General features: G+C 53.4%; 1 protein-coding gene across 1 annotated transcript in view; it reads left to right on the forward strand.

Moving 5' to 3' along the window:
• The window catches only part of APOLTP (apolipoprotein lipid transfer particle homolog), a 184,119-nt gene that overhangs the window by 35,144 nt on the left and 135,131 nt on the right, over positions 1-13,844 (forward strand). The window contains exons 10-14 of the mRNA XM_086375601.1: positions 4,305-4,405; positions 7,648-7,813; positions 9,882-10,067; positions 10,194-10,346; positions 12,279-12,423. Of these exons, the coding sequence (XP_086231727.1) occupies positions 4,305-4,405; positions 7,648-7,813; positions 9,882-10,067; positions 10,194-10,346; positions 12,279-12,423 (751 nt within the window). The remainder of the gene's footprint in view (positions 1-4,304; positions 4,406-7,647; positions 7,814-9,881; positions 10,068-10,193; positions 10,347-12,278; positions 12,424-13,844) is intronic.

The raw sequence follows: 13,844 nt of genomic DNA on the forward strand, positions 1-13,844 counted from the left end.
ATTAGAGATGCTGGGTACTGTTGGGCAGGTTATGCACTGCACAGCTGTGCCTGGCTGTGAAAGCAAAAGGAAGAACTCTACCAGGTGTGTGCAAACCTTGACCTAGTGCTGACGGGAGAGGAGCCTGGAGGAGGCCTCCTTCTCATCGGCCTGTCTGCGGGCACATGGGCCTTTAGGGCCCCCAGACCAACCTTCTGGACCTGGCCTGTCCTAGAGATCTCTCAGGACACACACACTGTACACGCACACCCCCACACACACAATCTGGAGGAAAAAACGCAACACCCCCCCCCTCCCCGCCACATACCCACCCCACCCACACACACACAATCTGGAGGAAGAGATGGCAACACACACCCCCCCACACACATACCCACCCCACCCACATACACAATCTGGAGGAAGAAATGGCAACCCACTCCAGTATTCTTGCCAGGATGATCCCACGGAGAGAAGAATCTGGTGGGCTGTAGTCCATGGGGTCACAAAAGAATCAGACGTGACTTAGTGACTAAACAACAACGAACACACACAAAGAATATATTGAGGCTTCCCTGGCAGTCCAGCACTTAAGACTCTGCACTTCCACTGCTGAGGACCTGAATTCCATCCCTGATTGGGGACCTAAGGTTCCACAAGCTGTATGGTGGCCAAAAAGAGGAATGTATTGAATTTGTATAAAATATGTTGAACATGTAGTCAGTAAATATAGACTATATGTATGTATGTACTGAAGACTCAGATACACACACACACTGTACATTTTGCGTGTATGTAGCAGAGACACGCTTGCAGCTGGCTCTTCACTGTTTCGGGGGCCGGGAGCCAAGGCCCCAGCTCATTGCTCTCTGGAACCCCTGACCTGGGGGGCTCTGTGGGGGTCAGAGAAGAGTCAGAGAGCAGCCCCAAGGAGAGGGCCCACAGCCCCGCGAGGTGGTGCTCCAAGCCTGAGGCTAGAGGGTGACAGAACTGGCTGTTCGCCCAGGCACCCTGGCCCCCTCGGCAGGGACTCTCACCCTGGCACTCCTGAGCCCCTGGGGCGCCCCGTGCACTGTCAGATGTTTAGCTGCCTCCCTGACCTCTACCCACCAGTGTCAGCATCGCCTCCATCCCTGTCACGATAACCCAGTGTCTCCACGTGTTACCCGAGTCCCCTGGGGAGCACGCTCACCCCCACTGAGAACCACTGCTCTGCCTCCTGTGTTCCAACCTGCCTCCTTCCCTCTGGCCCCAGAGCCTCACCCCCGGCCCCCTGACCGGGCATTTCCCCAGCAGAGGCAGCTCAGGGCCAGGCATGTCGTCGGCCTGTCTCCCCTCCTGCAGCCTGGCAGCAATGGCCGCAGAGGGCGCAGGGCGGCTGTCCTGTCTTTATAGCGCTAACAAGGAAGCAAATTGTTCCCACCAGGGAGGTCCCCTGGGCTGGGGTGAATTGCTGAGGACTTTGTTCCTGAAAATAGCTTCTTGGGGATGCCTGAGTGCACATCAAGCGTGCTTCGCATCCCTCTCCCCGGGAGAGGGCCCACCGGTTACCAGGGGGATGGCCCGTGGGCTTCCGCTGGGAATGCCTCTGCCCCACCCCATTGTTGGTAGGCAGGAGACAAGATGGGTTTTTCAGTTTGGAAACAAAACCAGGGCTTGGGACTCAATAGAGAGCAAATTCCCCAGCCTGACCCTCTGCAGAGAGGCCCCGGGGATTTCGATGTGAGGGGCAGAGGCCTGGGGTGGCCAAGAGCCTGGTGGAGTGAAGGAGAGGATGGGGAGAGAAGGTGGGCGGGTCAGTGCCCCCCGCGTCCCCAGGCTGCCAGGGAGGACGCCTGAGGAGCGCACAGCTCCTGACCACCATTCTGGGATACTCAGAGCACCCACCTCCCAGACACTGACTCAACACCGACTCTGTACAGCCAAGCATGGATGGTGGTGTGCCAGGCTGGCTTGTACTGACTTGCCAGAGCTGATGGTTAGCCTCTGGACATCCCGCAGGTTGGTTGCTAAGCAGACATCACCAAAGATGAAGTTATACTCTAATGAGAACCTGCTGTATAGCACAGGGAGCTTTATCGGTCCTCTGTGGTGACCTAGATGGATGCTGGAGCTAACTCCCTTCAGTTGTGTCTGACTGTGACCCCCATGAACTGTAGCCCGCCAGGCTCCTCTGTCCATGGGGATTCTCCAGGCAAGAATCCTGGAGGGGACTGCCATGCCCTCCTCTAGGGGAATCTTCCCAACCCAGGGATTGAACCCAGGTCTCCTGCGTTGCAGGTGGATTCTTTACCCTCTGAGCCACCAGGGAAGCAGCAATACTCCAATTAAACAAAAGATTGTTATACCCCTTTACAGTGAAAATGAGTCATATTCAAAACGAAGGTAATGAGTACTCAGTATCATCGTCTGCTAGTTATTTCACTACATTTTTATCTTTGCGCTGGTGGTCACTGGCATCCACTGTGGGTTAGAAACAAGCCGCGATGGCTTGCTTCTCTACGGTGACTGCACGTCCGCGTTCAGTGATGTTACCTCGGCTGCTGGTAATGGCCACAGTGGGAGTATTGATACCATGGAAACTGTCAATCGGGGCTTTTTATCTCCCCTCTCCAGGGCCTTGAGTACAGGATGCTGGTTAAGAGTGTGGGTTCAAGTCTCAGCTCTGCCACTTAGTAGCCCTGTGGCCGCTGTCACCTGACTTAAGTGCTCTGTTAAGTGAGGAGAGTCATAGCCCCTCGTAGGGTCAAGGTCAAATGAAGTGGTGCCTGTAACGTGCCTAGAGCAGCGCCTGGCCCTCAGTGGAGGCTCCACGCAAAGCAACCATTGTTATTGTTATTACTGCTATGCATCAATGTTGCTGAGGAGGGCATGGCAACACACTCCAGCATTCTTGCCTGGAGAATCCCATGGACAGAGAAGCCTGGCAGGCTACAGTCCATAGAGTCACAAAGAGTCGGACACGACTGAAGTGACCACACACACACCCACACACCCACACCGGCTCCGCCAGCAAAAGTCACACAATCGGGATGCTGCCTACCCTGGGGGCAGACACTCTGGTGGGAGAGTTGGCCCATGACACCTGTTTCCTGTTTGAGTCCGGCTGAAGTCAAGCTGTGTGCACAGAACTCAGTCCCAGCCACTGAGAGCAGAGGAGGCCTGAGCGATGCAAGCCCATCCCTGCAGCCGTGGACCCCCGGCTGGGTGGGGTGAGGACTCACTCTTGACCAAACCCAACAGGAAGCCAGGAACCTCATCACTCTTTCTATGGCTTTGGGTTTGGGCTGAGGCAACAAATCTGAGACTGAGGGGGCATGGGGGAGGGAAGGCAGGATGTGGGGCCAGCATCCCAAACCCACTATCTCCTGAAACTCCTGAGAGGTGTGGGCTCTGAATAGAGTCCTTTATTTCCTCGAGTGTTTGGAGACTTGGTGACTGTGCTGGTCAGACCTGTAGACAAGGGGCGAAAGCTGCAAACCCCTGCCGATTAGCCATCACTGTTCATAATTCTGAAAAACGTTCACATATTTTCTTTAGTTGGAAATATCAGACACTTTGTGAAATATGGGAGGACTCATTACAATAATTACGATCATCGTAACATGTTGTTTAGTTGCTCAGTTGTGTCTGACTCCTTTGCGACCCTGTTGACTGTAGACTGTCAGGCATCTCTGTCCATGGGATTTCCCAGGCAGGAATACTGGAGTGGGTTGTCATATTCTTCTCCAGGGGATCTTCTTGGCCCAGCGATCAAAACCACGTCTCTTGCATTGCAGGTGGATTCTTTCCCACTCAGTCACTGGGCTTTTATTAGAGCATAAAGTCCACGAATATACACGCCATCTCTCCTTTTCACCCCCATGTCCCTGGCCCATGTATGCCTGGCACATAGTAGGTGCCCAAGAGCTTGTTAAACTAAAAAATAAAAATGGGCCAGCCTGTGTGCCAGGAGCTTAGGATTCAGTGGAAAGAAACCCATATGAGTAGCCTCATCTCTTTGGGTCTGTGAAGCTGTGGGAGGTACTGGAGTTCCCATGTTCTTTGGAGCCATGTTGATGGCTCAGCTGATAAAGAATCTGCCTGCAATGCAGGAGACATGGGTTCGATCCCTGGGTTGGGAAGATCCCCTGGAGAAGGGAATGGCGACCACTCCAGTATTCTCACCCAGAGAGTCGTGTGGACAGAGGAGCCTGGGGGGCTACAGTCCATGGTGTTGCAAAGAGTTGGACACAACTGAGCGACTAAGCATATCTGGAGACAGGGGGATGGATGAGGTGACCTTTGGGGTTCGAGTCTCTCACGCTGCCCCCTCTGATTTCCAGGCCACAGAACTGTTCCTGACGCTGGTGTCTGAGCTCCGAGGCCTCTCTGCGGATGAGCTCATTGGACTCTGGGGACTTTCTTTTAAATGCCGAGACAACTGGTAAGGGGCTGGGCCAGGAGTTGGCTGGGGGGTCCTGGTGGGGCTGGATAATCTTGCTGCTGTTCTAGGTCACCCTCGAGAGATGACCGTGACATTTCAGCTCATCCCTGTGATATGTTATCTCATTCCTGACTTGTCCTTCTGTCTGGGGACATCTGCCAAGAAGACGATTAATCGGGGAGCTTGGAGGTTCCCACGGGGGCTGGAGACTGGAGGCTGCGGAGACTGGAGGCTGCGGGGCCTGGCGGGGATAAAGACAGGCATTGTTCCCTCCCCACACAGGGTGCCTCTGGCAGGGAGCCGGAATTAGCATTCCAATGTGCCTTGGGTTCCCTTTTGCTGGGAGTGGGGGTTGCTGAGCAGGGCTGGGATCCACCCCCACACCCTGCTGATATGGGGCCAGCAAGGGGTATAGAGAGGCCCCAAGGGTGGAGGGGAAGTTCTGAGTCCTGCCTCCAGGGGCAGAGGACTGTAGAGGGTTGAGGGGGAAACCTGTAGCTCCTTTCCCAAGTTCAGCTGTTCACTAGGCCCACAAGATCCAGATTTCAGGTGTGTGAGCTTTTCAAAGGCTCTCAGATCTTGAGACCTGAAAAATATTTTATTGACTCAGAAATAAGAAAGAAATCCCCCCAACCCGCTGCAGCCCACCATATCAACATTGTTGTTTAGTTGCTAAGTTGTGTCTGATTGTTTGAGACCCCATCTTAGCCCACCAGGCTTCTCTGTCCATGGGATTTCCCAGGCAAGAATGCTGGAGTGGGTTGCCGTTTCTTTGTCCAGGAGGTCTTCCCGACCCAGGGATTGAACCTGCATCTCCTGCATTACAGGCGGATTCTTTACCACTGAGCCACCAGTATGTTAATCGTTCAGTCATGGCTGACTCTTTGTGACCCCATGGATGGTAGCCCACCAGGCTCCTCTGTCCATGGGGATTCTTTTTATTTTATTTTTTTTTACTTTACAGTATTGTATTGGTTTTGCCATACATCAACATGCATCTGCCATGGTGTACACGTGTTCCCCATCCTGAGCCCCCCTCCCACCTCCCTCCCCATACCGTCCCTCTGGGTCATCCCAGTGCACCAGCCCCAAGCTCCTGTATCCTGCATCAAACCTGGACTGGCAATTCGTTTCTTATATGATATTATACATGTTTTAATGCCATTCTCCCAAATCATCTGCCCCCCTCTCCCACAGAGTCCAAAAGACTGTTCTATACATCTGTGTCTCTTTTGCTGTCTCACATACAGGGTTGTCGTTACCATCTTTCTAAATTCCATATATATGCGTTAGTATACTGTATTGGTGTTTTTCTTTCTGACTTACTTCACTCTGTATAATAGGCTCCAGTTTCATTCAACTGATTCAAACTATTAGAACTGATTCAAATGTATTCTTTTTAATGGCTGAGTAATTGTGTATATGTACCATAGCTTTCTTATCCATTCATCTGCCATGGGGATTCTGCAGGCAAAAATACTGGAGTGGGTAGCCATTCCCTTCTTCAGTGGATCTTCTAAACCCAGGGATCAAACTCAGGTCTCCTGCACTGCAGGCAGATTCTTCAGACAGTCTGAGCCACCAGGGCAGCCCGTGAATCAACATTATCACATGTCTATTTGAAGGACTACAAACTTAATAGCTAATAATGCACAGATACCTTCCAAGCCTTTTATCTGTGTTCACGCATTTAATCCTGACAATGACCCCATGAGGTAGGTGGTTTTATTCCTATGCAACAGTTGTAAAAGGAAACCAAGGCACAGAGCAGTTAGGAAACTTGCCCAAAGTCACACAGCAGAGTTTAGATTTGAACCCAGGTGGTCTGTGCTTATCCATCAAATTCTTAGGGTCTTAAATATAAGTGATACTTGGGCACATTTTAGCTGTCTTTGCTGTAGGGAGGGGCCTCTGAGTCTCCATGTGGAGTTCCCTATTCCCCTGGTGACTCACCCTACTTGTCACTTGGGATATTCCCACAAATCCCTGTGTCTCGCTTGTCTACCTAGATGTTAGGAGTCAGGGAGGTGGGGAAATCATCCCCAAATCTAGAAGTTTCCAAGACGACTGATACTCTTGAGAGATTTCTCTTGCCCTCACCTCGTCCTCCATTTCTGCCCAGAGCCTGGTTTTCCTGGGCCCAAATCTATAAGGGAAAGAGAGGAAATACAAGGGCAAGAGATGGGAAGGGCAGGTGGGATATCTCCAGAGGAAGAGGCTTGTGTTCCTGAGGCCTCATGATCATCTTGGAGCTGGCCCAGTCATGAGCATTCCCATTTTATAGATAAATAAATTGAGGCCAGAGACTGTTTATGGGCAGATGGTGTGTGCGAGTCAAGGGTGGGTGGGATGCCTGGCCCTCTGAGTCTGTGGATGTCACTCATCAGGGTTGATAAGGTGGGGGGCCCAATCCGCTCCACCCTGTGTACCCTGCTGCCTGTGTGACCCATCCCTGGGAGCCTCCCATTTCTACTGTAATTGAGGCACCCATTCAGCCATCATCTCCCCATTTAGACTCATCACTATGCAAAGGTTCAAAACCTTTCCTGAACATACAAACCTTTCTGTAATTTCAAAAAAAGAAAAAGGAAAGATTGTGATGTTGGGCTGAGAGCATTAGAGGTTTACTGAGGGGCTTCTGTTTAACGCGGGGCCACCTGCCAGTTGTTGACTCCTGTTCTACGCAAGGGATTCTTATCCTATGAGGTGAGTGTGGTTGGTTTGGGGAGAGCGGTGGGCAGGGACTCACATCGCCCCAAACTGCTGTGTCTCTAGAGTGGGCTGAATTGCCAGGGTTTAGACTGGGTTTCCTTGGCAGGTCAGAGGGTAAAGAATCTACCTGCAATGCAGGAGATTCGGTTCAATCCTTGGGTTGTGAAGATCCCCTGGAGAAGGTGATTGGCAACCCACTCCAGTGTTCTTGCCTGGAGAATGCCATGGACAGAGGAGCCTGGTGGGCTACCGTCTGTGGGGTTGTACAGAGTCAGATACAACAGACCGAATAACTTTCAGACAGGGCTGCTGGTGTCTCCGGGGCCCTAAGAGCACAGGATCCCCACCAGGCTGCCTGGGTCTGGCTCAGCCCCTTTCTGGGTGTGTGAGCATAGACACGTCCCTGCCTTACCTCTCTGAGCCTCTGATTGCTCCCAGATGACCGGAGGCTACATGAGGGAGGCGTCCTGGAGGACACTTGGGCGTGTAGGCCGCCATCGTGACGTTCCCTGGGCCTCTCTCCGTGTCAGGCAGCCGCTGGTGGATGCCCTGCCCTCCTGTGGCACCGAGGCCTGCGTGGGCCTCATGGCAGAGCTCATCATGTCCGGGGAGGTGGAGGCAGACGAGACAGAGGCGTGGCTCTGGTCGCTGGCCTTCGTCCCGGAGCCCACAGATGCTATGGTCCGCGTGCTGCTGGTGAGCCCTGTGCCCTGCCCCAACCCATGTGGCCCCACCCCTGCTCTGCTGCTGATTGGACGCAGCAGGGAGGGACGGGGGACCTGCTGTCCTCCAGGGTTTGTGCCTCTGCCTGGTGGGGCCAGTGGAGGCAGATCAGAGAAACGGGGTTTGAGTCTCAGCAGTGTCCCAGCCAGCTGCATGATCCTGACCTATCTGAGCCCGTTTTTCTGGTCTGTAAGACGGAGATCGAACAGTATTTGCCTCTTGGGCTCGTGGTGAGAAATGAGATGCTGAATGTAAAGCACTTCTCTGGATGCCTTGTGGGGAGACCCAGCAGTTTAGAGCTGCTGTTGTTCTTGTAATCAAGCGTATTTAATGAGTCTCAGGATTAAGAAAGCGTGTGAAACTAGGCTAGGGATTTTTAACAACCCAAGGAGGTCCTATTTAACCCCCATGATGCCTCTATGATGTAGGTGCTCTTATCCCTCCCATTTTACAGATGAGGAAACTGAGGCCCTAGGAGGCTGGGCAGCTGGCCCAGGTGATGCAGCTGCTGTGCCTTTTTCTTGAACCGTGGGGCGTGTCCTCATTCACCTGGGAGCATGTCCTTAGTCGGGGGGCGTGTCTTCACCCACCAGGGGGCGGGCTCACTTGTCACTCCTCACTCTGCCCTCCCAGATTGACAGGGGGCCAGGATTCAGAGGCCACCAGTGGGGAGTGTATGGGAGACCCCTGGGCTGGCTGATGCGGGGGAGGGGTCTCCAGCAGGATCTCAGTCCCTCATGCTGGTCGGACTCTTGACTAACTGTCCAGGTGGAGCATGGGGAGCACTCACCCCTGTCCACCCCCCACGCCCCCGCCCCTGATGCCTGCGTTACAGTAGGGCCAGTCCATGCAGGCTGTGTGGTTGGCTCCGTTCAACAGGGAACCAGGCACTGAGTCACAGCCAGGCCAGGACTGGACCCAGGGGGCATTGCTCACAGCCTAACAGGTGACACGGTGGCCACACAGACAGCAGTGCCCTGCAGGGCCCGCGGGGACTCAGCCAGTGCCGGGCGGGGTTGGGCGTCCCCTTCTTTCCTTTCTTTCTCTCCTCTGTTTGCTCAGCAGAAGTGCAGAAGTGTGGGGGGTGGGGGACTTAGGGCGCAGACCCTGGTGCGCGATACCACCCCAACCCCGCATTAGAACCCAGCCTAGTCCCTTACCAGCACGACCTTGGGCAAGGTGCTTTCTTTGCCTTGGGATGGTGTGGACTGATAGGCGTTCTGATGTGGACTAAGTGTTACATACACACTGGTGTCGTGGCTGTGGCCACTTGCCAGGGACACACAGGGAGCAGAGCAGGTGGGTCCCTGGGCTGTTGGAGTCCAGGCTCTTCGCTCGCCTGTCTCCTGCCGTTTCTCATCCTGCTAGCCCAGAGCTTGTGCCTCTCAGGGCTGTATTTGTTCTCTCATCCCATCACAAGAACGCACTGACCCCCAGTTGTGACAGCTTATTCTGTCTCCAGCCTGGCCATGTGTCCCCTGTCAGCCTGAAATACTGTTGTCCAACCTGGATGCAAGAAAAGGTCTTCTGGGACATTAAAAAAATAATAATTTTATTGGTTGATTTAATTTTGGCTGTGCTGGGTCTTCACTGCCGCGTGGGCTTTTCTCTAGGTGCAGCGAGCCTGGCTACTCTAGTTGTGGCGCGTGGTCTCATTGCCGTGGCTGCTCTTGTTGTGGAGCACGGGCTCTAGGGTGCACAGGCTTCAGTAGTCACAGTTCCCAGGCTCTAGAGCACAGGCTCAGTCTTTGTGGTGCTTGGGCTTAGTTGTCCCGTGGCATGTGGAATCTTCCTGGACCAGGGATCGAACCTGGGTCTCCTTGCATCGGCAGGCAAATTCTTTACCCCTGAGCCACCAGGGAAGCCCCCTGGGGTATTTTAAGAAATGCTCCCTGCAGGTCCCCCACGGGCAATTTATTTACACCCTCAGGAGTCCGGGCGGGGGTGCATCTGTATTTTTAGGAAACATCCTGTGGGGAGGCTTGTGAAAGACCCCTTACCAGGCTTCTTGGCTGGGGTGGGGGCCGGTTTCTGTCCCCAGCCTCTGCTGCAGGCCCCGGGGGCCAGGTCCAGTGCCTTCCTGGGCATCTCAGCTCTGGTGCACAACCTGTGTATGTCTCTGGATGGGCCCTGTGAGCAGCTGTCTGGTGTCGGCTCCCTCGTGAGGATCCTGGGAGATGCCGTGGGTGCCAACTGCACCTTCCGGGAGCCCTCAGACGCTGATCAGGTGAGGACAGCCCACACCTGGGCATGGGCCCTTGAGGGGGTCCCTGCCAAGCAGGCGAGCTGTAGACTGGGCGGGTGGGCTGGGCGCCACCACCGGCCTCAAGGCCCCACCATCATCTTGTTTCAGCTCCTGTTCGTGCTGAAGGCCATTGGCAACGCTGGCCGGGCGGCCACGGCTCTCACCCCCAAGCTGAGCACTTGTGCCTCCCTGGAGAGCTGCCCCCCTGAGATCCGGCTGGGGGCTATCCAGGCCTTCCGGAGGGTTCCCTGCTCTGCAGACGTGAGCGCCTGGGAGTTATTTCACTGGGCTTGGCATTGGGCAGGAGTGGGTCTTGAACCACTGTTAATGCACGTCTTCGCTTGCTCATTCATTCATCGCATTTAGTGAGCACCTACTATGTGCCGGGCACTGGCATGAACCAGGTGCCCAGGTCTCTGCTGTCATAGAGCCTATATCTGGGGTGGGGGGGCATGTATTCATCGAATACCCAAGTAAGCGAGTGATTACAAACACGCCACACGTAAACGATCTGTGCTGCAAACCCGCTGGTTCAGGAGTCAGCAAGGTCCTTGGTCGACATCCAGCTTGTTGCCTGTTCTTGTAGGTAAAGTGTTGTTGGAACACAGCTCTGCCTGTTCATTGACGTGTGGTCTGGGCTGCTTCCTTGCTATGATTGTGGAATTGAGTAGTTGCAAGAGCAACTGTATGGTCTGCAAAGGCAAAAAAAAAAATTGACCATCTTTCCCTTTACAGGAAGTTTGCTGACCCTTGGACTAATGTGGCTCTTGTCTCATTTAGAGTCAGGGTCCTTCCTGTGATTTGACCACTGACCCACGAGCACCTCTTGGCTTCATTTCCTGCTTCCCTCACCCCCGCTACTCCTGCCCAGCCATGCTGGTCTCCCTGTTGATCATCAAGCCTCCTGGGCTCACTTCTGCCTCAGGCCATTTACACACGCTCTTCTCCTTTCCTGGAATGCCTTTCCTCTGTATTTCCCTAGGCTTTACTCCTTTATCTACAGAAGGTTTTTACTTAGAAACCACTTTACTGTGGGGGATCTTCCTTGGCTTCCTTTCACCTGCAAAACCGACCTTTTCAAGCTCCCCTAGGCATCCGGCTTCCCTATTTTATTTTTCCCTTTTTAGCAGTTATGGGCTTATCAGGTGGTACTAGTGGTAAAGAACCTGTCTGCCAGTGTAGGAGATGCAAGACACATGGGTTCAATCTCTGAGTCAGGAAGATCTCCTGGAAGTGGGCATGGCAACCTGCTCTAGTATTCTTGCCTGGAGAATCCCATGGACAGAGGAGCCTGGAGAGGGATACAGTCCATGGGATTGCAAAGAGTCAGACACTACTGAAGTGCCTTAGCATGCAGCAACGTACTGTATGTTCTCCTGCTTTACTATCTGTCTCTCTGCACCAGAATGTAAGCTTCAGATGGACGAGTGGGGTTTGTCTTGCTCACAGCTGTTCCCTTGCACCTGGCTGGGCACATGATAGGTGCTCTGTTAATATTGCTGCATGAGTGGATGGGTGGATGGCTGTGCTGTGAAGGGAACCAGCAGGTGCTAAGGGAGGGAATCGCGGGGTACGGGAAGTGGCTTGCTTAGGAAGGTGGGCAAGGGGAGTATCTGTAGAGGGAATACCTCCTGTGAGTCTGCTGCTATGGTGTTTTCATAGATGTTTCACAGATGATGTTTTCTTGGAATGTAGCCACACCTGCCTGTTTACCCATTGTTTGCATGGTGCTCAGTTGCTAAGTCGTGTCTGACTCTGTGACCCCATGGACTGTAGCCCACCAGGCTCCTCTGTCCATGGGATTTCCCAGACAAGAATACTAGAGTGGGTTGCCATTTCCTTGTCCAGGGGATCTTCCTTACCCAGGGATCAAACCTACGTGTCATCTCCTGCACTGGCAGTTTGAGTCTTTACCACTGGCATCACCTGGGAAGCCCTTACCATTGTTACCTGTAGAACTTGTTAAGGCTCTGGGCTGGGGCTCTGGGAAGTTAGGTATTAGCAGTGACTGGGCAAACTCCCACGTCCCACAGTCGGGCCACAGGTGAGAGTGTCTGGGAGCAGTGGAGACTTTGGGAGAGCCAGGTCGAGGCAGCGGGACTCCTGCTGGAGCCAGGGCAGACAAGGGGACATGGCGCTCTTGGGTGGGGGTGGGTGTGCTCTGGGTGATGGCTTTCCCTTTGCCCGAGGCAGCGATCCGTGCTCTCCAGCCTGTACCAAAACGCCGAGGAGGATCCTGAGATCCGCATCAATGCCTACCTGGCCCTGATGAGGTGCCCGGGAGAGGAGGTGTTTGCCCAGGTGCGGCGTACCCAGGCCGGAGAGCAGTCCACCCAGGGTGAGCAGCTGCAGGTGGGGGGCAGGGGCTGGCCTGGGTGCCACCTGATGGGGGCGGGGTTTCCAGAGCACTCTGCCTCCATCCCTCAGGTGTCTTCCCATCCCTTTCTGTTCCCCTTCTTTTGCCACGCCATCAAGACAAATAGCCTCACATGCTCTCCTTACCCCGGTGGCAATTGAACAACCCAGAAGTTGCTTCTCTCTGATCCTCAGTTTCCTCATCTGTACAATGGGGTGACAGTCGCTGAGCTCCTTTCTAGCTTTGGCCAGGTTGTGGCACACCACCTAAAGGAGAGAGGAGAGGAGGAGAGACTCGAGGCAGATCAGGGACAGTGTCTGCGAATCTCAGACCCCTTGTGGGGTCAGAGAGTTCCTTTTAAACAGGTAGAACTTCATAAAATAGGCTCAGCTAATTTTTGAAGTTTTTTCCCTAGGACACAGTGATTTGACATAATTCACAGTGAGTTGAGAGTCTGGGGACTGCCTGACTGGGTTCAGGTCCCAGCTCAGCCACTTCCTACCTGTGTGCCTTTGGGCAAATGACCAAACCTTTGTGAGCCTCCGTCTCTCCATCTGTGAAATGGGGGTAATAACAATACCTTCCTCATAAAGGAAGCATAAAATGAATGGATACAAGAAGGCATTTAGAACATTGTAAGTGCTGTATGCATAGCTGTTAACTGTCAGTGTTATTATCACTACTGCTGTTATTGTTGTTGTTCAGTCATTCAGTTGTGTCCCACTCTTTGCGACCCCATGGATGGCAGCGTGCCAGGCTTCCCTGTCCTTCACCGTCTTCCGGAGTTTGCTCAAAACTCATGTCCATCAAGTCAATTATGCCATGCAGCTATCTCATTCTCTGCTATGATTATGCAGCCAAAATTTCAAAGCAGACGGCAAGATACAAATGGAAAGTTAAAGGCCGCCTTCCTTGCCTAAGTCCTATTTCCTGAAGGCACTGACTTTGACCATTCTCTTGTGTGTCCCATCAGAACATGTAGTGCGTGTATGAACATGGATGTGTTACTACCGTAACAACAGCAGCAACTCCGGATCACGGTGTACACACTGTGCCCCTTGTCTCTGCCTTCAGTGTGTCCAGGGGCTCTTTCCACATCAGGGCACTTGGGCTCTTAGCTGCAGCTGCGGGATTCTCCACTAGGAGCTTAAACCATAGTCCGCTTTACCAGTCCCCAGTGATGGGCATTTAGATTTTTTTTTCTGGTCTTTTGCCATGAGAAACAGCAACCAAAATGAATGTCTCTGTCCATCCCCCTTCAGACCCTTTTGCTAATCTAGCCGGAGGATAATTTCCCAGAAGTAGCCAACATAAAAGGCTTCCCAGGTGGCGCTAGTGGTAAAGAGCCCAGCTGCCAACGCAGGAGACGTTAAGAGATGTGGGTTTGATCCCTGGGTTGGGAA

This window comes from Bos grunniens, chromosome 25 (genome assembly GCF_055505025.1).
Source record: "Bos grunniens cultivar Pamir isolate PY7600 chromosome 25, Bosgru_T2T1.0, whole genome shotgun sequence".
NCBI classification, from domain to species: domain Eukaryota; kingdom Metazoa; phylum Chordata; class Mammalia; order Artiodactyla; family Bovidae; genus Bos; species Bos grunniens.